Source organism: Oncorhynchus tshawytscha, linkage group LG10 (genome assembly GCF_018296145.1).
Source record: "Oncorhynchus tshawytscha isolate Ot180627B linkage group LG10, Otsh_v2.0, whole genome shotgun sequence".
In the NCBI taxonomy this organism is placed as follows: domain Eukaryota; kingdom Metazoa; phylum Chordata; class Actinopteri; order Salmoniformes; family Salmonidae; genus Oncorhynchus; species Oncorhynchus tshawytscha.
The window spans coordinates 74,396,362-74,418,563 of NC_056438.1; the positions used below are offsets into that span (position 1 = coordinate 74,396,362).

Sequence of the window (22,202 nt, forward strand, 5' to 3'; positions counted from 1 at the left end):
ACAGCCAGTTGCCCATCCTGCTCTGGATAAAACAACTACAAATTAATGAGTAGGGTTTCAAAACTCTGGTAACTTTCCTAAAATTCCCATGTTTTCCAGAAATCCCTGTTGGAAGATTCCTGGAGTCAGGGGAAATAAGCAGAACATCCAGAATCCTCTGACCAGGATTTCTGGAGAAAAAACCCCAACATATTTTGGGACGGTTACCTGAATTTTGCAACCCTATGAATGAATCAATAATATCTTCATATTAATCACAGATGGACGGTACATTCCATGCAATGTCACAAGCCAAATGATACTGAATGGAATGTAATTGATATCAGTTAGGTAAACCCATGTCCAGTGCTCACACACACACACACACCTGGTTGTGATGGTGCTGACTACAGTGGGACTGGGGAGAGGTGCTACTGTGGAGTGGACCATCACCGTTTGTGAGGACATAGCAGGACCACTTTATATGTCCAGGAAAGAGGGGACAGACAGAGCAGTCAGACAGACAGAGACAAACAGAGAGTTGAGAGAGAGAGAGAGAGAAAGAGTTGAGGGAGAGGGAAAGAGTTGAGGGAGAGGGAAAGAGTTGAGGGAGAGGGAAAGAGTTGAGGGAGAGAGAAAGAGTTGAGGGAGAGAGAAAGAGTTGAGGGAGAGAGAAAGAGTTGAGGGAGAGGAAAGAGTTGAGGGAGAGAGAGAAAGAGTTGAGGGAGAGAGGGAAAGAGTTGAGGGAGAGGGAAAGAGTTGAGGAAAGAGAGGGAAAGAGTTGAGGGAGAGGGAAAGAGTTGAGGAGAGGGAAAGAGTTGAGGGAGAGGGAAAGAGTTGAGGGAGAGGGAAAGAGTTGAGGGAGAGGGAAAGAGTTGAGGGAGAGGGAAAGAGTTGAGGGAGAGAGAAAGAGTTGAGGGAGAGAGAGAAAGAGTTGAGAGAGAGAGAAAGAGTTGAGGGAGAGAGAAAGAGTTGAGGGAGAGAGAGAAAGAGTTGAGGGAGAGAGAGAAAGTGTTGAGGGAGAGGGAAAGAGTTGAGGGAGAGGGAAAGAGTTGAGGGAGAGGGAAAGAGTTGAGGGAGAGGGAAAGAGTTGAGGGAGAGAGAAAGAGTTGAGGGAGAGAGAAAGAGTTGAGGGAGAGAGAAAGAGTTGAGGGAGAGAGAAAGAGTTGAGGGAGAGGGAAAGAGTTGAGGGAGAGAGAAAGAGTTGAGGGGAGAGAGAAAGAGTTGAGGGAGAGAGAAAGAGTTGAGGGAGAGAGAAAGAGTTGAGGGAGAGAGAAAGAGTTGAAAGAGGAGAGAGAAAGAGTTGAGGGAGAGAGAAAGAGTTGAGGGAGAGAGAAAGAGTTGAGGGAGAGAGAAAGAGTTGAGGGAGAGGGAAAGAGTTGAGGGAGAGAGAGAAAGAGTTGAGGGGGAGAGAAAGAGTTGAGGGAGAGTTGAGGGGAGAGAAAGAGTTGAGGGAGGAGAGAGAAAGAGTTGAGGAGAGAGAAAGAGTTGAGGGAGAGGGAAAGAGTTGAGGGAGAGAGAAAGAGTTGAGAGAGAGAAAGAGAGAGAGAGGAAAGAGTTGAGTTGGGAGAGAGAAAGAGTTGAGGGAGAGAGAAAGAGTTGAGGGAGAGAGAAAGAGTTGAGGGAGAGGGAAAGAGTTGAGGGAGAGAGAAAGAGTTGAGGGAGAGAGGAAAGAGAGAGAGTTGAGGGAGAGAAAGAGTTGAGGGAGAGAGAAAGAGTTGAGGGAGAGAGAAAGAGTTGAGGGAGAGAGAGAGAGAGAGAGTTGAGGGAGAGAGAAAGAGTTGAGGGAGAGAGAGAGAGAGTTGAGGGAGAGAGAGAGAGAGTTGAGGGAGAGAGCGTTAAGAAACAGCGAGTTAAGAGATAGTGTCACCTTCTATTCACCAACTGTCCTCAACCCAAATGTTTAAACCCTTGACCTTAGTGGCGCTCCGTAATGATCAGAGGGTGACGTACGTGTGAGCGATGTCCACTTCCTTGTTGGGGATAGGCTGTGTGTGCGAGCGGTCTTGGACTCGTAACAGACGCCTCTCACGGGACCGTGGTCTGGGAACGCTACCTGTGATCCTCTCTAGCTCCTGTGAAGGGAATCAAAGAGGAACAGTCCCAAGGAGTAAATCTCTGCTCATCAACGACATACATAAAACAATGGGAATATAATGTATGGACTGGTTTCCTGGACACGGATTAAGCCAAATCCTGGACTGAAAAGCAGGCCCAAAGGAGGATGTCCATTGAAATATATTTTTAGTTCAGGGCTTAATCTGTGACCGGGAAATTGTCCCTAAATGTAGACAACTACACACAAGGCAGATACTGTACCCTAAAAAGGGACCTCTTAGCAGCCACACTCATCTTAGCTCTCTCATCAAGCTTGTCTTCGTCAGCTGTGAAAAGGGAAGGGCAGAAAATTGATGTCAATGTCAGATCACAACATAAACCACGTTTCCATCCAACCATGAATTAATTACCTGACGCATGAAAAAAAAAAAAAAAAATCCCAACCGGGCAGATGGAAACACGAAATGCCGGTACAATTTCATAAGAAAAGCCGTCAGACAATTTGTTTGTCGGTAAAAATAATTATGCGAGAAATGTCAGTGGAAAAATCTTTATGGGCAAATATTGATATAAAAATCATCATATCAAAGGGACTTTTGAGTCGCTCGATATGTTGTGTGGTCCTCCCCACTAGGACTCAGGAAAGCCTGCAGTTTATTAGGCTACAGATTGAATGAACTTCACAGGGTGCTCCTTTCCAATAAATATATCAAGGGTCTTATTCTGGTGACATGATGATGGATGCTTGACTGCTGTTTGACAAATAATAAAATCGCTCTATTCTATAATAATCTCATAGTGTAGGTAGCCTACCCACACTGTAATTGCCAGCTGTTGGCTAGAGCAGTTTGATGGAAACACATCTCTGGTGGGAAAATGCGCATATTGGTTTTTTGCAGATTTTAGAACATTTGCATGGAAAATCTGTCACAAATTAGTTGGTGAAGAGTATAATGTTTTGGAATATTGCTAGGATGCCAACACTCTCGAGTTCGAACCCCCATAACTGTGTACCTCATTTCCCTCCTTCAGGGAACAGTGGTTCAATTCATAACTTTCAGAAGTGTTTGTGTGTGTATTTCCCTGACTGACAAAGTCAATTCATCTAGGCAAGTTTAGCTATTGTTCACCTCAACCATTGTGCTGTTAGATGGGGAGGCAACTAAGAATTTTTTTAAAATTAAGAGTGTTATTGGTAACTAAATGAAGCAAATATCCATGGATACTTGCCTTCTGGGTTCTGTAACTCCATTGGAGTCAGATGAGACCTGAGGGACAAAACAAAGACAAAATTCAATAGTGGTCTTTTTCTATAAGACACAGTACAAATGACCCACAAGAGAACAAACAATCCAAGTATTGAGAGCTTAAAAATCCATCCAGCCTCCAGCATGTATCACACCCACTGGTGATCTTACCATATGTGGTAACCTTCTGTGTATTATCCAGTCACTTGTTTTATCCAGGTCCTTCAATATCCATCAGACTCCAGCCATCCAGCCCTTCTGTTGAGGTGATGGCTGCATCCTATACTCTCACCTATCAGCCTTCATCCACTCTCACCTATCAGCCTTCATCCACTCTCACCTATGTCCCAATACTCTGACCTATCAGCCTTCATCCACTCTGACCTATCAGCCTTCATCCACTCTGACCTATCAGCCTTCATCCACTCTGGGCTACGTCCCAATACTCTGACCTATCAGCCTTCATCCACTCTGGGCTACGTCCCAATACGCTGACCTATCAGCCTTCATCCACTCTGGGCTACGTCCCAATACTCTGACCTATCAGCCTTCATCCACTCTGGGCTACGTCCCAATACTCTGACCTATCAGCCTTCATCCACTCTGGGCACGTCCCAATACTCTGACCTATCAGACTTCATCCACTCTGACCTATCAGCCTTCATCCACTCTGGGCTATGTCCTAATACTCTGACCTATCAGCCTTCATCCACTCTGGGCTACGTCCCTATACTCTGACCTATCAGCCTTCATCCACTCTGGGCTACGTCCCTAATACTCTGACCTATCAGCCTTCATCCACTCTGGGCTACGTCCCAATACTCTGACCTATCAGACTTCATCCACTCTGACCTATCAGCCTTCATCCACTCTGGGCTATGTCCTAATACTCTGACCTATCAGCCTTCATCCACTCTGGGCTACGTCCTATACTCTGACCTATCAGCCTTCATCCACTCTGGGCTACGTCCTAATACTCTGACCTATCAGACTTCATCCACTCTGACCTATCAGCCTTCATCCACTCTGGGCTATGTCCTAATACTCTGACCTATCAGCCTTCATCCACTCTGACCTATCAGCCTTCATCCACTCTGGGCTACGTCCCAATACTCTGACCTATCAGCCTTCATCCACTCTGGGCTACGTCCCAATACTCTGACCTATCAGCCTTCATCCACTCTGGGCTACGTCCTATACTCTGACCTATCAGCCTTCATCCACTCTGGGCTACGTCCTAATACTCTGACCTATCAGCCTTCATCCACTCTGGGCTACGTCCTAATACTCTGACCTATCAGACTTCATCCACTCTGACCTATCAGCCTTCATCCACTCTGGGCTATGTCCTAATACTCTGACCTATCAGCCTTCATCCACTCTGGGCTACGTCCTATACTCTGACCTATCAGCCTTCATCCACTCTGGGCTACGTCCTAATACTCTGACCTATCAGACTTCATCCACTCTGACCTATCAGCCTTCATCCACTCTGGGCTATGTCCTAATACTCTGACCTATCAGCCTTCATCCACTCTGACCTATCAGCCTTCATCCACTCTGGGCTACGTCCCAATACTCTGACCTATCAGCCTTCATCCACTCTGGGCTACGTCCCAATACTCTGACCTATCAGCCTTCATCCACTCTGGGCTACGTCCCAATACTCTGACCTATCAGCCTTCATCCACTCTGGGCTACGTCCCAATACTCTGACCCATCAGCCTTCATCCACTCTGGGCTACGTCCCAATACTCTGACCCATCAGCCTTCATCCACTCTGGGCTACGTCCCAATACTCTGACCCATCAGCCTTCATCCACTCTGGGCTACGTCCCAATACTCTGACCTATCAGCCTTCATCCACTCTGGGCTATGTCCTAATACTCTGACCTATCAGCCTTCATCCACTCTGGGCTACGTCCTATACTCTGACCTATCAGCCTTCATCCACTCTGGGCTACGTCCTAATACTCTGACCTATCAGCCTTCATCCACTCTGGGCTACGTCCTAATACTCTGACCTATCAGCCTTCATCCACTCTGACCTATCAGCCTTCATCCACTCTGGGCTATGTCCTAATACTCTGACCTATCAGCCTTCATCCACTCTGACCTATCAGCCTTCATCCACTCTGGGCTACGTCCCAATACTCTGACCTATCAGCCTTCATCCACTCTGGGCTACGTCCCAATACTCTGACCTATCAGCCTTCATCCACTCTGGGCTACGTCCCAATACTCTGACCTATCAGCCTTCATCCACTCTGGGCTACGTCCCAATACTCTGACCTATCAGCCTTCATCCACTCTGGGCTACGTCCCAATACTCTGACCTATCAGCCTTCATCCACTCTGGGCTACGTCCTAATACTCTGACCTATCAGCCTTCATCCACTCTGGGCTACGTCCTAATACTCTCACCTATCAGCCTTCATCCACTCTGGGCTACATCCTAATACTCTCACCTATCAGACTCTAGCCACTCTGCAGAGGTGATGGGTTGGGTCCTAAACCTCTCAGAGGACTTGCGGTTGTCCCCTGGGTTGATGTAGCGCCGTGGCCTCCTTGCCACACCACGCTCCCGATCAGCGCTCCCAGCAGCCGGATCTACTTCCATAGCAGTTAGCTCTACTTTAGTCAGCTCCCTTTTAGGGTCGTGATTAGGGATGGATATAACGACGACGGCAACATAAAATGAGAATAATGTTGAGAGATCAAATGGGCAGTTCAATACTGATGATGCATTTAGTACGTCTTCCACAGCAATCCAGGTTAGAGCACGATCACACCCCAAAAAATATTATCTGTCCCCAAAATCTGAGAAATTGTCAGCAGCCCAATTGTGTATGAACCCTCACACAGCACAACATGTGTGAGGGTTCATGTTTGCCCAACAGGCTGACAGAATGTCCAAGCAGGTGGCTTAACAAATAGTAAGTTACACCTCAAACAGGCCTAGATCTCAATATCATGTTTGACTATGCAATACACTGCCCTAAAATGCACACAAGCGCCAACACCTTAAGCCTCATAATAGGATGATGGTCTACATCAGTGTTATGTAATTAACCACATCAAATTAAAGAGTCTGTAGCTAGCCAGTGGTATCCATGCTGTTCCACCTACAGCTCTGGCTTCCTGTTGGCATTCTCCAGGTACGAGTGTCAGAGCTGGGCCACAGAGACCCTGGTGTCCAGGGCTCCCACCTCCCCGTTGGGCAGCACCCCCATCGCCACTCCTCCCTCCCTGGCCAGCTGGGCTGCTGTCCTCTCCATGCTCCTGTCGGCAGCCGGGCGCTGGCTCACGCCGATGTCGGACATGGAGCATGTGCGGACCTTGGGCTTGGGGGGCCTGTGTGTCCCAGCGGGCTCCATGCTACTGGGTTTGGCCTGGGGGAGGGAGGCGCCACTCTGGAGGTAGACGGCCGAGTCACTGCCTCTATGTTGCCCAGGCTGACACTGGCTCTGCTGGCGGAGGGGCTGCTGTCTGGGCTGGGCGTAGGAAGAGATCTCCATAGGCCTGGCTGGACCTGTCTCCTCTGTGTCCTGGATGTGGCTAGACCAGTGCTGTGGTTGCTGCTGGACCCTGTCCTGAGGCCTAGTCTCCCACTCTTTTGAGTCCTGGTTCTGGTGAGTCCTGGTTCTCCTCCCCCGGTGCCGTAGCTCTCCCACTCCATGCCGGTTGAGGTGGCAGAATCGTCCTGGCTGCTGCCTGGGACCAGCTGGGGCTCCCCTCTCTGGGGGTCGTCCACGCTCTTCTCCCTGCGGCGGATGTCCGAGGGCAGCACGGCCTTCCTGCTCTTTAGCAGACCCTCAGTGAGGACCTCTTCTCTCAGCACCTGCCTGCCCTCCATGTGGGTCGTGTAGATGTGGTCGGCACTGACCTTCCTCCTCGGGGGCACCACCTCCACCACCAGGGGGTCCATGGTTGTTCGCTGGTGGCCCAAGGCAGGGCCTGATGTGTGGGTGTGTGGTACTGAGGCATGGTGGTCTGGGATGTGGACGTAGGCAGACTGGGAGGGCTGAGAGAAGGGGGCAGTCTTTTGATAGGTGACAGGGTCAGAGCTGTGACCGCGCTGGGACAGTTGGTGAGCTGTGGTGGTGTGAGCCCGATCACGCTGTCTATTCACTCAGGGCTCTGGAGCCAGAACCTGCTCTGCTGGGACCATTTGGACTCCACTGTCATCTTTTGACATTCTCTCTCTTACTCTGGTTCTTAAAAAGGGGGAAGGATGGATGAACTAACTTCAGATATCAAAGGCTATTAAACAGACACCCAAATAAACTATAGTCAGTGCCCTTGTTGTTCCAAATGTCACCTTACTCACTTCATAGTGCCCTATGGGCCCTGGACAAAAGTAGTGCATTATATAGGGAATTGGGTTCCATTTGAGATGCACACCAAGTCAACTATAAAAGTGATCAAATCCAGTGATTATTAATTTAAGGATGACATTAATCTAGGGTCAACAAACAAGGATATATAAAGACAACAGTAGACAAATAACATCCATCTGACTGACAGAATGGTGTCACAAGTTCAGCTAGTGACATCAGGCTCCATGTTGTAGTTCAATACTAATCCTTGCTGAGTCATCTCTAGCTCACTCTAATTTCTCTTGGCCAAAGTGTGAGCAAGCCTAAACTATTTTCCTGTTCAGGTCATGTTAATCTGTGTCCCAAATGGCACCCTATATAGTGCAATACATTTGACCAGGGCGCTGGTCGGACCAAATAGGGACTAGAATGCCATTTGGGATTTATCCTTAATCTCCTCGTACACCACTAAGCCAACCCTAATTGATGGGCTGCTGCTTCATTTGCCATGGAAGGAGTTTAAAGAGTATACACGCTACACAGAGACAGCACATCTCCATTTAGACCTAACACTTAAACCTAGCGTTACTGGGAAGATCAGTCCACACATACCGGTCTGACAGTTCTATCATGCCAACCATCCTTTTCCCTCACGGCCATCTGTAAAATGGTATAGACTCAGTTTGATGCCCTCTGAAGACGCTTGGACCTTCTTTTGATGTTTTCAGTGGTATTAACAAACACACCCCCATAAAGAAAATGAGAATTAAAAACAGGTTCAACCCCTGGTTCGACCGTGATCTTGCAGAGTTACTACCACCTCAAGAACAGCATTTGGCGAAAGACTCACACATACTCAGGCTGACTGGCTCTCATTCAAGCAAATGAGAAATAATAGCACTCAGGCTAGTCATAATCCACACATACAGTAGCCTGAATGCGGGTCTGACAGTTCCATTATGCCAACCATCCTTGTCCCTCACTGTCATGTTTGGCTTGACAAACACTAACAGCAATGGAGTTGGCAAGAGCACAAACAGATGTAGGATCAGGCTATGCTACATAAGTTGCACAAATCCTGTTGGTTTGAAGTGATGGCCACTTATACACCCGGGAAGGCCAAAGTTAGTTACTTAAGGAGCAGTTCTCTCTCTGTGAGTCTAACCCCAAGAAGTTCTGGAAAACGGTTAAAGACCTGGAGAATAAACCCTCCTCCTCACAGCTGTCCATATCCCTTCATGTTGATGATGTGGCTGTTACTGACGAGAAGCACATGGCTGAGCTCCTTAATCCCCACTTCATTAAGTCATGATTCCTATTTGACTCAGCCATGCCTCCTTGCCCGTCAAACATTTCCTCATGTCACAAATAGTAGCGAGGCTTTAACAGTAGAATTTGACATACACTAACAGGCTGACTACACCACTCGCTGAAAAATACATTTAGAAATCTATATTATCCAATTATTGCGCGCGCCAACGAGCATCTGCGTTGCCAAGGGCTAAAATAGAAGTCAGTTCTATTTCTGACGCAGATCGCGCTGCAAGACCTCAGGGGGAAAAAAAAGTGTAGACCTCCACAAGCCTGGTTCATCCTTAGGAGCAATTTCCAAACACCTGAAGGTACCATGTTCATCTGTACAAACAATAGTATGCAAGTATAAACACCATGGGACTACGCAGCCATCATACCGCTCAGGGAGATGACGCGTTCTGTCTCCAAGAGATGAACATTCTTTGGTGCGAAAAGTGCAAATCAATCCCAGAACAGCAAAGGACCTTGTGATGATGCTGGAGGAAACCAGTTCAAAAGTATCAATATCCACAGTAAAATGAGTCCTATAGTCACATAACCTGAAAGGCCGCTCAGCAAGGAAGAAGCCACTGCTCCAAACCACCATAAAAAAAGCCAAACAACGGTTTGCAACTGCACATGGGGACAAAGATCATACTTTTTGGAGAAATGTCCTCTGGTCTGATGAAACAAAAATATAACTGTTTGGCCATAATGACCATCGTTATGTTTGGAGGAAAAAGGGGGAGGCGTGCAAGGCGAAGATCACCATTCTTCGTGAAACACAGGTGGCAGCATCATGTTGTGGGGGTGCTTTGCTGCAGGAGGGACTGGTGCACTTCACAAAATAGATGGCATCATAAGGAGGGAAACTTATGAGGATATATTGAAGCAACATCTCAAGACATCAGTCAGGAAGTTCAAGCTTGGTCGCAAATGGGTCTTCCAAATGGACAATGACCCCAAGCATACTTCCAAAGTTGTGGAAAAATGTCCTAAGGACAACAAAGTCAAGGTATTGGAGTGGCTATCACAAAGCCCTGACCTCAATCCCATAGAAAATGTGTGGGCAGAACTGAAAAAACATGTGTGAGCAAGGAGGCCTTACAAACCTGACTCAGTTATACCAGCTTTGTCAGGAGGAATGGGCCAAAATTCACCCAATTTATTGTGGGAAGCTTGAGGAAGGCTTCCTGAAACATTTGACGCAAGTTAAACAATTTAAAGGGCAATGCTACCAAATACTAATAGAGTGTATGTAAACTTCTGACCCACTGGGAATGTGATGAAGAAATAAAGAAATAAAAGCTGAAATAAATCATTCTCTCTACTATTATTATTATACAGAGGAGTAGTGTTAAGTGTTTTTCACAAAATAAAAAATTACAGAAAATCCATCACGGTGGATCTTATGGGTCCCCAAGGCAACAGAAGGACATATGGACATATGAAGGACATATGTACCAAATTTCATGAATTTTGGTCAAACTGTGTGAGGGGTGTGACCTTTCAAAGTGATAGCGCCACCATCTGGCCAATCAGTGTATTTTTCGTAAATGCCGCATCTCTATGGCAAGAGACATCATTCACCCAAATTTCGTCAAAATCGGACCAGTGCTGTCTGAGATATTACCTGCGACGTACGGACAGAGAAAGATTAACAGTCTCCTCCCGGATTTCATTGTGGGGGACAATTACTCAAGTGTGACCAAAGCATTCACTTGTGGCAGTTGTGTGCAACAGGTTTACGATTCCCTGATAAGCATGTTTGATGACATTTGAAAGATAGATTTTTCTTAACATCGTAAGACACTAAGTGGATGAAGCATGCAAAATGTTGATTACAAGTTAAGCACCTGTTAACTTGGAGATTACAAAATTATTAGGGGAATGCTAACTATGATTATATAATATCCACACACACTATTAGGGTATCCTTCGGGAGGATGGGTTAGGGAAGTGTTTTGGGGTCTACAGGTCAGACACACCCATACCGTACACAGACCTGGGTTCAAATACTATTTGAAATCGTTTCAAATATTGTATCTGTGCTTGATTGAACTTGCCTGGTACAATGAAACCAATAGAAAAGGTATTGAAAGCGCAAACCCCGCCTACCTGGCACTCCAGGCAGGCTAAAGCAAACATTGAAAGTATATGAAAGGTTTCAAATAGTATTTGAACCCAGGTCTGCCCATACAATATGTTCCTACTCCAGTACCTGGATGGCCAGCTGATAAGAGACTGAGAGGCAGCATCACCTTCGGAGTCTGTCTGGAGAGACCAGTCGCTCTGAGACAAGGCTGCCAGGCTACAGGAAAAGACAGACTGGGCCATTAGAATAACTACAGGTACCTACCAAAATAAAGGAAGCACTTGAGTAAATGAGGAATACAAAGCAAACTGACAGCAGGTGCACACGCACACACACACACACACACACACACAGTTCCAAATTTAATTAAGCAATTAACATCCCATCATGCTTAGGGTCACGTATAAAAATGCCAAGTTGCCCATTATATTGGCTACCAAGAAGAGATCTAAGTGGCTTTGAAAGAGGGGTTTCAAAGGGGGTTTAAAGTGCCTGTCACCAGATCTCAATTGAACACTAATGGAAGATACCGGATTGGCTCCTGAGACAGCGCTTTACATCACCGTCAACAAAACACCAAATTATGGGATTTCTCTTGAAAGAGATCCACACACTTGTAGAATCTATTTTGGCGTCACGTGGTGACCCAATGGCCTATTAAGACACTTTGTTGGCGTTTCCTGTATTTTGTCACCAACTAAAGACGAATCATTTAATTCCTCAACTGATTGTCTGTCGGCTAACTAAGTACCGAGGTTCCTACCGTTGACCTGTCTAACTGCAACTAAGTACCGAGGTTCCTACCGTTGACCTGTCTAACTGCAACTAAGTACCGGGGTTCCTACCGTTGACCTGTCTAACTGTAACTAAGGGTTCCTACCGTTGACCTGTCTAACTGTAACTAAGTACCGAGGTTCCTACCGTTGACCTGTCTAACTGTAACTAAGTACCGAGGTTCCTACCGTTGACCTGTCTAACTAACTAAGTACCGGGGTTCCTACCGTTGACCTGTCTAACTGTAACTAAGTACAGGGGTTCCTACCGTTGACCTGTCTAACTGTAACTAAGTACCGGGGTTCCTACCGTTGACCTGTCTAACTAACTAAGTAACCGGGGTTCCTACCGTTGACCTGTCTAACTGTAACTAAGTACAGGGGTTCCTACCGTTGACCTGTCTAACTGTAACTAAGTACCGGGGTTCCTACCGTTGACCTGTCTAACTGTAACTAAGTACCGGGGTTCCTACCGTTGACCTGTCTAACTGTAACTAAGTACAGGGGTTCCTACCGTTGACCTGTCTAACTGTAACTAAGTACCGGGGTTCCTACCGTTGACCTGTCTAACTGTAACTAAGTACCGGGGTTCCTACCGTTGACCTGTCTAACTGTAACTAAGTACCGGGGTTCCTACCGTTGACCTGTCTAACTGTAACTAAGTACCGGGGTTCCTACCGTTGACCTGTCTAACTGTAACTAAGTACCGGGGTTCCTACCGTTGACCTGTCTAACTGTAACTAAGTACTGGGGTTCCTACCGTTGACCTGTCTAACTGCCCGTATCAATGTTATGGTTAAAGTCTGACGCAACACTGGGCCAGGGACACACTGATAATGTATCTCTGTGATTCTGTAGCAGCTGGTGCTGTGTCCTCCTTGCAGCCTTTCGGGCTGGTGTTTGCAGAACATTTGATACTGTCGGATTAGAATTTAAAGGGCTTATCTCCAAAAGGCACATTAGACATTTTTTCTGCTTCTGTGCTGGGAGGAGTCTCCCTGTTGCAACTTGTGTTAAACTACATTGATTTACGATTGACTAATCTGTGACTGCTCTTCTCTTAAATTCAGCTGAAAAAGCCCCTTTAAACCCGTCTAGCTATAATAAGTACATAGTAGGTCTAGCTACATCGATATACTGGGAGTCAGCAACAGTATCACATCCTGAGTCTGTCTGGAGAGACCAGTGGCTCTGAGACAAGGTTGCCAGGCTACAGGACAATACATAGTGTTTTGAACTGTGCCATTAGACCTATACAATAACAGAGCAGGACATAATGGGCCTGCATAGTGTTTCAGACAGGTTAAAGATCATTTAGCCAGGCCTAGAAACACTAGACTTAGCAAGTGTAGCGATAGCAGTAGGCTGGCTAAATGGTTTCGTAACAGGCTATAGTATCTGAAACGTGTGCTCTCTCCCCCTCTTTCTCTGGTCTGGCCTCAGGTCTGCCTCACAGGGCAAGCTGTGAAACCCAACCCACTGAACAACGCCCCCCAACTAATTGATAGTTCCCTCTACCCCCTCTCAAACGCACCCAGTACCCCGTCTAAGGACCCTGATGAGACCCTGGCAGGCAGAGCACCTCTATGAAACCAGAGCAGTGCTTAGCGTGATAGAACACTGTGACCACAGTCTGGATACAGCCCCTAAATGGCACAATTAACACACTGTTACCAAGGGCAACAACATACAGCAACTAATCCTTAAAGTGGTCAGTCAATGCTGAAAGCAACCCGAGTTGATACAGAGATCGAACTTATCTGAGAGGGTGTTATTATAAAATGGCCATGACCTAATCTGAACTCATAGAAAACATTACTGATGACCTGAAGGTTCAAGCCTCACAAAAACCGCAGGAGCATTCATTAGTGTGAGGGTGTCTATTTTTTGGTATCTTATTAGGATCCCCATTCACTGTTGCAAACAACAGCAGCTACTCTTCCTGGTGTCCACACAAAACACAACATAATACAGAACATTAATAGACAAGAACAGCTCAAGGACAGAACTAAAACATTTTTTTTTTTAAAGGCACACATTGCTACATATTAATACACACACAAACTATATCCGGTCCAATAGGGGAGAGGCGTTGTGCCGTGAGGTGTTTCTTCTGGTTTTTTAAACCAGATTTGCTTTTCATCTGAGCAATATGAGTTCCATGCAATAATGTCTCTTTATAATACTGGTCTCTTTATAATACTGAACGCTTTCTTGATTTTGTTCTGGATTTGGGGACGGTCTGTATTTTAGGAGTTTGTTCAGCAACTTATTGGATGTGCATACAGTGCATTTGAAACTTGATCAAACTCAATGGAGACAGAGTGCATCATAATAACAAAGCGGATTTGAACTCACCCATGTCTGCTGAGGACAGCCTGAGCCTGCTGTTCGATGAACAGGTCCCCGGGTGAGATGCCGTAGGGCAGGGAGGCTCGGCGGGCTGTCAGGGGGGAGCTGGGGACGGCATCCACTCTGTAAGACTCCCTGGATGAGGCCCTGGATGAAGGGGGACTGAGATGCTGGTCCAGAGGGCTGGCCTGGGGAAGGGTCTGCTGGGGTTGGGTATTGAGGGTATCCTGTGGCCTACTGCTGGCTCCTCTGGGCCCTCCTGCCATTGTCCTCTCCTGGGCCAGCCGATAGTTCTCCAGATTTATCATACTCTCCCGCTCTGAGAAGGTGGTGGCCCGGATGGGCGGAGGGGCCAGGGTGGGCGGAGGGGCCAGGGTGGGCGGAGGGGCCAGGGTGGGCGGAGGGGCCTGGGTATGGGCAGAACCGTGGCCTGGGGCAGGAGCTTGGTCAGCCTCAGCAGGGTGAGCCTGCATGAAGACCCGGCCCAGTCTGGAGCTGTAGGGAGCCCTGCGAGAACTCTCCCTCCCTCCTTCTCTTCCCTCCTCCACCTCCTCTCTCTCTCTCCTACGCTCGGTGACTGCTGGGGCCCCTTTGTCGGAGACGTCAGACTCTCTACGTGAGCGCGAGTAACGGGGGGAGTAGTCCATGTTGATCTCCTGATCCAGGACGACGCCGTAACGCTCAGAGAGTTGGCGACGGCGCTCGGCTTTGTAGCGGGCGATCCGTTCAGCCTTGGAGCTGACTGGGTCCCCTGGGCCGCCAGGGAGGGATAGGACAGGCTCCGTGTGGGGCTGGGCGGCTGGTCCAGGCTGGTCCTCCGGTCTGGCCCTGGACCGTCTGTCTGGGGAGGACACCTGCATCAGTGGGATCTCCATGTCTTCTCTGCTGTAACGTTTCACTGTGGAACCAGAGGGAGACAAACACACAGTAATGATGTGTCCCAAATGTCACTACTGCCTATATCGTGCCCACGTTGTGACCAGAGCTGTATCAAATTCAAAATCTGGACCTCGAAGCCAGTTCCACTGCGTTTCCTTTTCATTGTTCCCCTCTAAATCAGGGACTCATTTAGACCTGGGACACCAGGTGGGTGCAATTAATTATCAGGTAGAATAGAAAAGCAACAGGCTCCGGGTAAGAGTTGGATACCTGTGATATAGGGAATAGGGTGGCATTTGGAACACACCCTAAATCATACGAACACAACGTCTCAAACATGGCATGACACGACGAGTTGGCAAGGGAGCAGAAACAGGTTGTCACCCAAAAGTGGTCAGCATACATACCCATGATTGGCTCACAGGGGTCTGAGGCCCGGGTGTATCGTGGCAAGTCCTCCTCCAGGATACGGTTGACCACCAGGCCGGCACAGCTGGGCGTCAGGGCAGGAGGAACGTCACTCTCTATACCCTCTAGACGCCTTGCTATCCTCTCCTTCCTGCTTCATACCAGACAGGTGGATACAGAGATTACTGTGTTATCACAGTGAAACAGTTTGCTTATTTATTTAACCTTTATTTTATCAGAGAGTCCCATTGAGACCAAGGTCTATTTTGCAAGGGATCCCTGCATCTCAACAATTGCACAATGAAGGTAGCATAGGAAGTACACTAACAAAACAAATAAATACAAATCATGAAAAACAACCACATTCTTCAAAAGGAAGAAAGGAATAAACAGGACATCCAGAAATCTTCTAAATCTGAATTTCTGGAAAACCTGGGAATTTTGGGAAAGTTAACAAAATGTTGTCACCCTACTGTAGTATCAACATGAAACGGTCTGAGGTAACTATGACAGTGGATGAGGACTGAAAGGATGTATAGAAACGGTCTGAGGTAACTATGACAGTGGATGAGGACTGAAAGGATGTATAGAAACGGTCTGAGGTAACTATGACAGTGGATGAGGACTGAAAGGATGTATGGAAACAGTCTGAGGTAACTATGACAGTGGATGAGGACCGAAAGGATGTATGGAAACGGTCTGAGGTAACTATGACAGTGGATGAGGACTGAAAGGATGTATAGAAACGGTCTGAGGTAACTATGACAGTGGATGAGGACTAAAAGGATGTATGGAAACGGTCTGAGGTAACTATGACAGTGGATGAGGACTAAAAGGATGTATGGAAACGGTCTGAGGTAACTATGACAGTGGATGAGGACTGAAAGGATGTATAGAAACGGTCTGAGGTAACTATGACAGTGGATGAGGACTGAAAGGATGTATAGAAACGGTCTGAGGTAACTATGACAGTGGATGAGGACTGAAAGGATGTATAGAAACGGTCTGAGGTAACTATGACAGTGGATGAGGACTGAAAGGATGTATAGAAACGGTCTGAGGTAACTATGACAGTGGATGAGGACTGAAAGGATGTATAGAAACGGTCTGAGGTAACTATGACAGTGGATGAGGACTGAAAGGATGTATGGAAAAGGAGGGACAGAGGGAGGGTTGTCATTGTCAAGGGTTCTGAATCCACAAATGGAAACATACCTGTTCATTTCCAAATCAATAGAGACAACACTTTCAAAATGTTTCTTTAATTCTGAAACTGGGAAAGAAAAAGGAAAAACAAAATTACAAAACATAATGATGACAGTAACATTAGTCTATTATTCCTATTTTAAAGGATGAATCCCAAATAGCACCCTATTCCCTATCTAGTGCACCACTTTGGACAAGAGCCCTATGGGTCCTGTTCAGAAGTAGTGCCAAGGGAATAAGGTGCCATTAGGATGCAGTCGGTGTTCGGGATGCAACACACCTTTGGGAAGGACTGCCAGAAGATTTGCGTCGAGATCAGTAGCACTCCTTACCAGCGCAGTCTTGTCCCGGAATGAATAGTCGTTCTGAAAGCTGAAAGTTCAGATGAATCTAGCATCATATTATGAGACTTGCTATTCAAGATGTACAGTGCCTTCAGAAAGTATTCAGACCCCTTGGATTTTTCTACATCTTGTTACGTTACAGCCTTATTCTAAAATTGATTAAATTGTTTTTTCCCCCTCATCAATCTACACATAATACCCCATAATGACAAAGCAAAAACAGGTTTAGAAATGTTTGCTAATTTATTAAAAATAAAAACTGAAATATCACAAGTATTCAGACCCTTCACTCAGTACTTTGTTGAAGCACCTTTGGCAGCGATTACAGCATCGAGTCTTCTTGGGTATGATGCTATAAGCTTGGCACACCTGTATTTGGGGAGTTTCTCCCATTCTTTTCTGCAGAGCCTTTCAAGCTCTGTCAGGTTGGATGGGGAGCATTTCTAAAGGACATTCAGAGACTTGTCTGAAGCCACTTCTGCATTTTCTTGGCTGTGTGCTTAGGATCATTGTCCTGTTGGTGAACCTTTGCCCCATTCTGAGGTCCTGAGCAGGGTTTCATCAAGGATCTCTCTGTATTTTGCTCTGTTCATCTTTACATCGATCCTGACTAGTCTCCCAGTCCCTGCCGCTGAAAAACATCCCCACAGCATGATGCTGCCACCACCATGCTTCACCGTAGGGATGGTGCCAGGCTTCCTCCAGACGTGAAACTTGGCTTTCAGGCCAAGAATCTTGTTTCTCATGGTCTGAGAGTCCTTTAGGTGCAAACTCCAAGAGGGATGTCATGTGCCTTTTACTGAGGAGTGGCTTCCGTCTCGCCAATCTACAATAAAGGCCTGATTGGTGGAGTGCTCCAGAGATGGGGAGAACGTTCCAGAAGGACAACCATCTCCACAGAACTCTAGAGCTCTGTCAGAGTGACCATAAGGTTCTTGGTCACCTCCCTGATCAAAGCCCTTCTCCCCTGATTGCTCAGTTTGACAGGGTGGCCAGCTCTAGGAAGAAAGAGTCTTGGTGGTTCCAAACTTCTTCCATTTAAGAATTGAGGCCACTGTGTTCTTGGCGACCATGCTGCAGAAATGTTTTGGTACCCTTCCCCAGATCTGTGCCGACACAATCCTGTCTCGAACAATGTTCTCTTTGTCATTATGGGGTAGTGTGTGTAGATTGAGGAATTGTTTTTATTGAATCCATTTTCAAATAAAATAAAAATTTAATTAAAGTAACAATGTGGAAAAAGTAAACTGGTCTGAATACATTCTATACATGTACGATATATTCCAGTGTTCAGTAAGGTACTAACACAAATTCATACAGGATACATTTCACATAATGGATATCAAATTACTCTAGTCATACATGTCATTGTCTCAGACAGAACAAACTATAGGGGCAGGATCCCACCTCCTGTTTCTGTCGTGTGAGGCAGCTTGATATACAAGTACACCTCTTGGACAGCACGCTAGCCTATCTAGCCTAAATCGCAGGACGCTAGCCTAATCGCAGGACGCTAGCCTAATCGCAGGACGCTAGCCTAATCGCAGGGCCACAATCTATCTTCTTAATGCGGAGTGTCAAGCAGAGAGGAATAGGGTTCCATTTTTTGACTCTTTGGTCCAACTCAAAATGAGATGGAATGTCCAACCTTCCAATCTCAGGGCGGACACCAACCACAAGGCCACTGAGTTGGTGACGGTAATAAACCATTTGAAGGTTGTGAAGTCAACATGTCTACTTCTATTACTATATTCACTGCCTTTAAAAGGGTCGATCTGCAGCTGCTACATACATTTTTGGACTTAGAAATAATGATATACTGTATACTCATGAATTCTCAAAGAATATAACTTACAAATGCCTCATGTGCTTAGTTCAACTGACGTACCCCATCAGAGTAAAAATGTTGTTTTACTCCAATGTTTACAAACAACCACAATGTAAACACGTGAGCCTTAAAACATGGTCAAATCTATAATTGTAATATCATGGATGGTTATAGTCCTTGCATCCATAGCTGTCTAGACATTTGAGAGTGGTTACATTTCTCCAGACCCATCCCTTAGCTTTCTACCGAAACAGTAGTGGGACGAGCGCTTTGTTATCCTTTCAACTGCAGATTGTCCCTTTAAGGGAATAAACGTCTCGTCAGTCCCCATGGTCTCGTCAGTCCCCATGGTCTCGTCAGTCCCCATGGTCAATGCAGGTAATGTTGTACTATGCTGAGTCATCCACTTCCGCGAGGGAGGGAGGGATCTAGCTAAGAATGAGGCTAACAAGACCTGGCATAGGTTAACCCCTAACCCCAACATGACCCACCTCCAGGAAACCATCAGGATCATGTATTAGTGGCTTTATAGAGGGGAATCAAAAGGATACATACCCAGGCAAATATCTTCTAAACATCTCTGCTGTCACAATGACACACAGACTCTCTTACTTGTCAATCAAAAGATTTTACAATGGTCCCCAGTGCAAAACAGTACAACTATGACACATTACCGAATGATCACATGACTAGCTTTGAACAAATTAAAGGATGGAAATGCTTCAGGAGTATGTTAATTCCATCAGGATAGAAAGAGACTACTGAATATGGCAGACAAAGCAATCCTAATAGAGGAACTACTGTTCTTCTGTTCTCCCATTTGAACAAAGCATCTTGGGATAAGCCGCTCCAAGCTTGTCCATCGTTTAACGCTTACTAGGCAAGAAAGACGAGTCTTAAACCAGTCTGAAGAACTGACCATTATCAGTATCTACCCCCTTTTCCTGACGATATGGCATATACAATAGTCGAGTCCCAAATGGCACCCTATTCCCTACAGTGCACAACTTCTTACCAGGGCCCAGACGACTGTATCTAGGCTGTATTTTTTTTTTTACAGTTTAGGAAAGTACAGACTCTGAGCTTAAAACATGGGGAAGAAGTTATACTGCTTTGAAAGTTGATAAACGTGAGTAGAGCATGACACATACTGTAAGTGCATACAACATGGTTTTTCCCACCTCAGAGCTTCAGTTGGCAGTGAGGTTGAAGTGCAGAGTTTGACTGGAGCTTCAGTTCCAAAGCCTGGAGTGAAACAGAGAGGAAAAGTCCATACTATCAAAAATGTGCCATTGATAAATGGACAAAAAAAAAACTAGAATCCACCATGTTCAAAAATGATCAATTCTCCCACTGCAATCTGTTCATCATAATCTAAAATGGAAACATTTAGGGAATTACACACTTTCGATAACCAGAACTAGACTCCAGCCTAAATAAGGCATTCACTCCTGAAATCAACAATAACCCTGGGAAAAAAGGGAAACTGTTTTTTTCCCTTCTCAACAGAGTCTAATAGCATTAGTCAAGAGCTGTGAAAGTAAAGCTACACTACATGTCCAAAAGTAATTAGTGATTTTGGATATTTCAGCGACGCCCATTGCTGACAGGTGAATAAAATCGAGCACACAGCCATGTAATCTCCATAGACAAACATTGGCAGTAGATTGGAAGAGAACTGAAGAGCTCAGTGACTTTCAACATCAATAGGATGCCACCTTTCCAACAAGTCAGTTTGTCAAATCTCTGCCCTGCTCGAGCTGCCCCCGGTCAACTGTAAGAGCTGTTGTTGTGAAGTGGAACCGTCTAGGAGCAACAACGTCACAGCCTCGAAGTGGTAGGCCACACAAGCTCACAGAATGGAACCGCCGAGTGCTGCAACTCAGCACAATAACTGTTCGTCGGGAGCGTCATGAAATGGATTTCCATGGCCGAGCAGCTGCACACAAGCCTAAGATCACCATGTGCACTCCAGCCGACGCTTGGCATTGGTGTAAAGCTTGCGCCATTGGATTCTGGAGCAGTGGAAACGTGTTCTCTGGAGTGATAAATCATGCCATCACCATCTGGCAGTCTGACAGACGAATCTGGGTTTGGCAGATGCCAGGAAAACACTACCTGCCCGAATGCATAATGCCAACTAAGGTTTGGTGGAGGAGGAATTTCTCATGGTTCGGACTAGGCCCCTTAGTTCCAGTGAAGGGAAATATTAACGCTATGGCATACAATGACATTGTCCATGATTCCGTGCTTCAACTTTGTGGCAACAGTTTGGGGAAGGCCCTTCCCTGTTTCAGCATGATAAAGTGAGGTCCATCATGAAATGGTTTGTCGAGATCGGTGTGGAAGAACTTTACTGGCCTGCACACAGCCCTGACCTCAACCCCATCGAACATCTTTGGGATGAATTGGAACGCCGACTACGAGCCAGACATATTCGCCTCATTTTTTATTTATTTAACTAGGCAAGTCAGTTAAGAAAAAAAAATATTATTTACTATGACGGCCTACCCCGGCCAAACCCTAACCCGGATGACGCTGGGCCGATTGGGAGTCCCATAGGGGAGCGCACAATCACGGCCGGTTGTGATACTGCCTGGAATCGAACCAGGGTCTGTAGTGATGCCTCTAGCACAGATGCAGTGTCTTAGACCGCTGCGTCACTCGGGAGCCCACATCAGTACCTGACCTCACTAATACTCTTGTGGCTGAAAAAAAGCAAGTCTCTGCAGCAATGGTCCAACATCTAGTGGAAAGCCTTCCCAGAAGAGTAGAGGCTGTTATAGCAGCAATGTTCCAACATCTAGTGGAAAGCCTTCCCAGAAGAGTAGAGGCTGTTATAGCAGCAATGTTCCAACATCTAGTGGAAAGCCTTCCCAGAAGAGTGGAGGCTGTTATAGCAGCAATGTTCCAACATCTAGTGGAAAGCCTTCCCAGAAGAGTAGAGGCTGTTATAGCAGCAATGTTCCAACATCTAGTGGAAAGCCTTCCCAGAAGAGTGGAGGCTGTTATAGCAGCAATGTTCCAACATCTAGTGGAAAGCCTTCCCAGAAGAGTGGAGGCTGTTAAAGCAGCAATGGTCCAACATCTAGTGGAAAGCCTTCCCAGAAGAGTAGAGGCTGTTATAGCAGCAATGGTCCAACATCTAGTGGAAAGCCTTCCCAGAAGAGTGGAGGCTGTTATAGCAGCAATGGTCCAACATCTAGTGGAAAGCCTTCCCAGAAGAGTAGAGGCTGTTATAGCAGCAATGGTCCAACATCTAGTGGAAAGCCTTCCCAGAAGAGTGGAGGCTGTTATAGCAGCAATGTTCCAACATCTAGTGGAAAGCCTTCCCAGAAGAGTGGAGGCTGTTATAGCAGCAATGTTCCAACATCTAGTGGAAAGCCTTCCCAGAAGAGTGGAGGCTGTTATAGCAGCAATG

The 22,202-nt window shown here is 46.4% G+C and overlaps 1 protein-coding gene across 1 annotated transcript in view; it reads right to left on the reverse strand.

Annotated features, from left to right (window-relative positions):
• Positions 1 to 22,202, reverse strand: part of LOC112260878 (supervillin) — a 118,776-nt gene that overhangs the window by 62,068 nt on the left and 34,506 nt on the right. The window contains exons 2-10 of the mRNA XM_042329049.1: positions 19,963 to 20,026; positions 16,890 to 16,981; positions 16,619 to 16,676; positions 15,403 to 15,557; positions 14,123 to 15,014; positions 3,268 to 3,305; positions 2,299 to 2,363; positions 1,933 to 2,054; positions 368 to 457 (exon numbers count right to left, since the gene is read on the reverse strand). Of these exons, the coding sequence (XP_042184983.1) occupies positions 368 to 457; positions 1,933 to 2,054; positions 2,299 to 2,363; positions 3,268 to 3,305; positions 14,123 to 15,014; positions 15,403 to 15,557; positions 16,619 to 16,676; positions 16,890 to 16,981; positions 19,963 to 20,026 (1,576 nt within the window). The remainder of the gene's footprint in view (positions 1 to 367; positions 458 to 1,932; positions 2,055 to 2,298; positions 2,364 to 3,267; positions 3,306 to 14,122; positions 15,015 to 15,402; positions 15,558 to 16,618; positions 16,677 to 16,889; positions 16,982 to 19,962; positions 20,027 to 22,202) is intronic.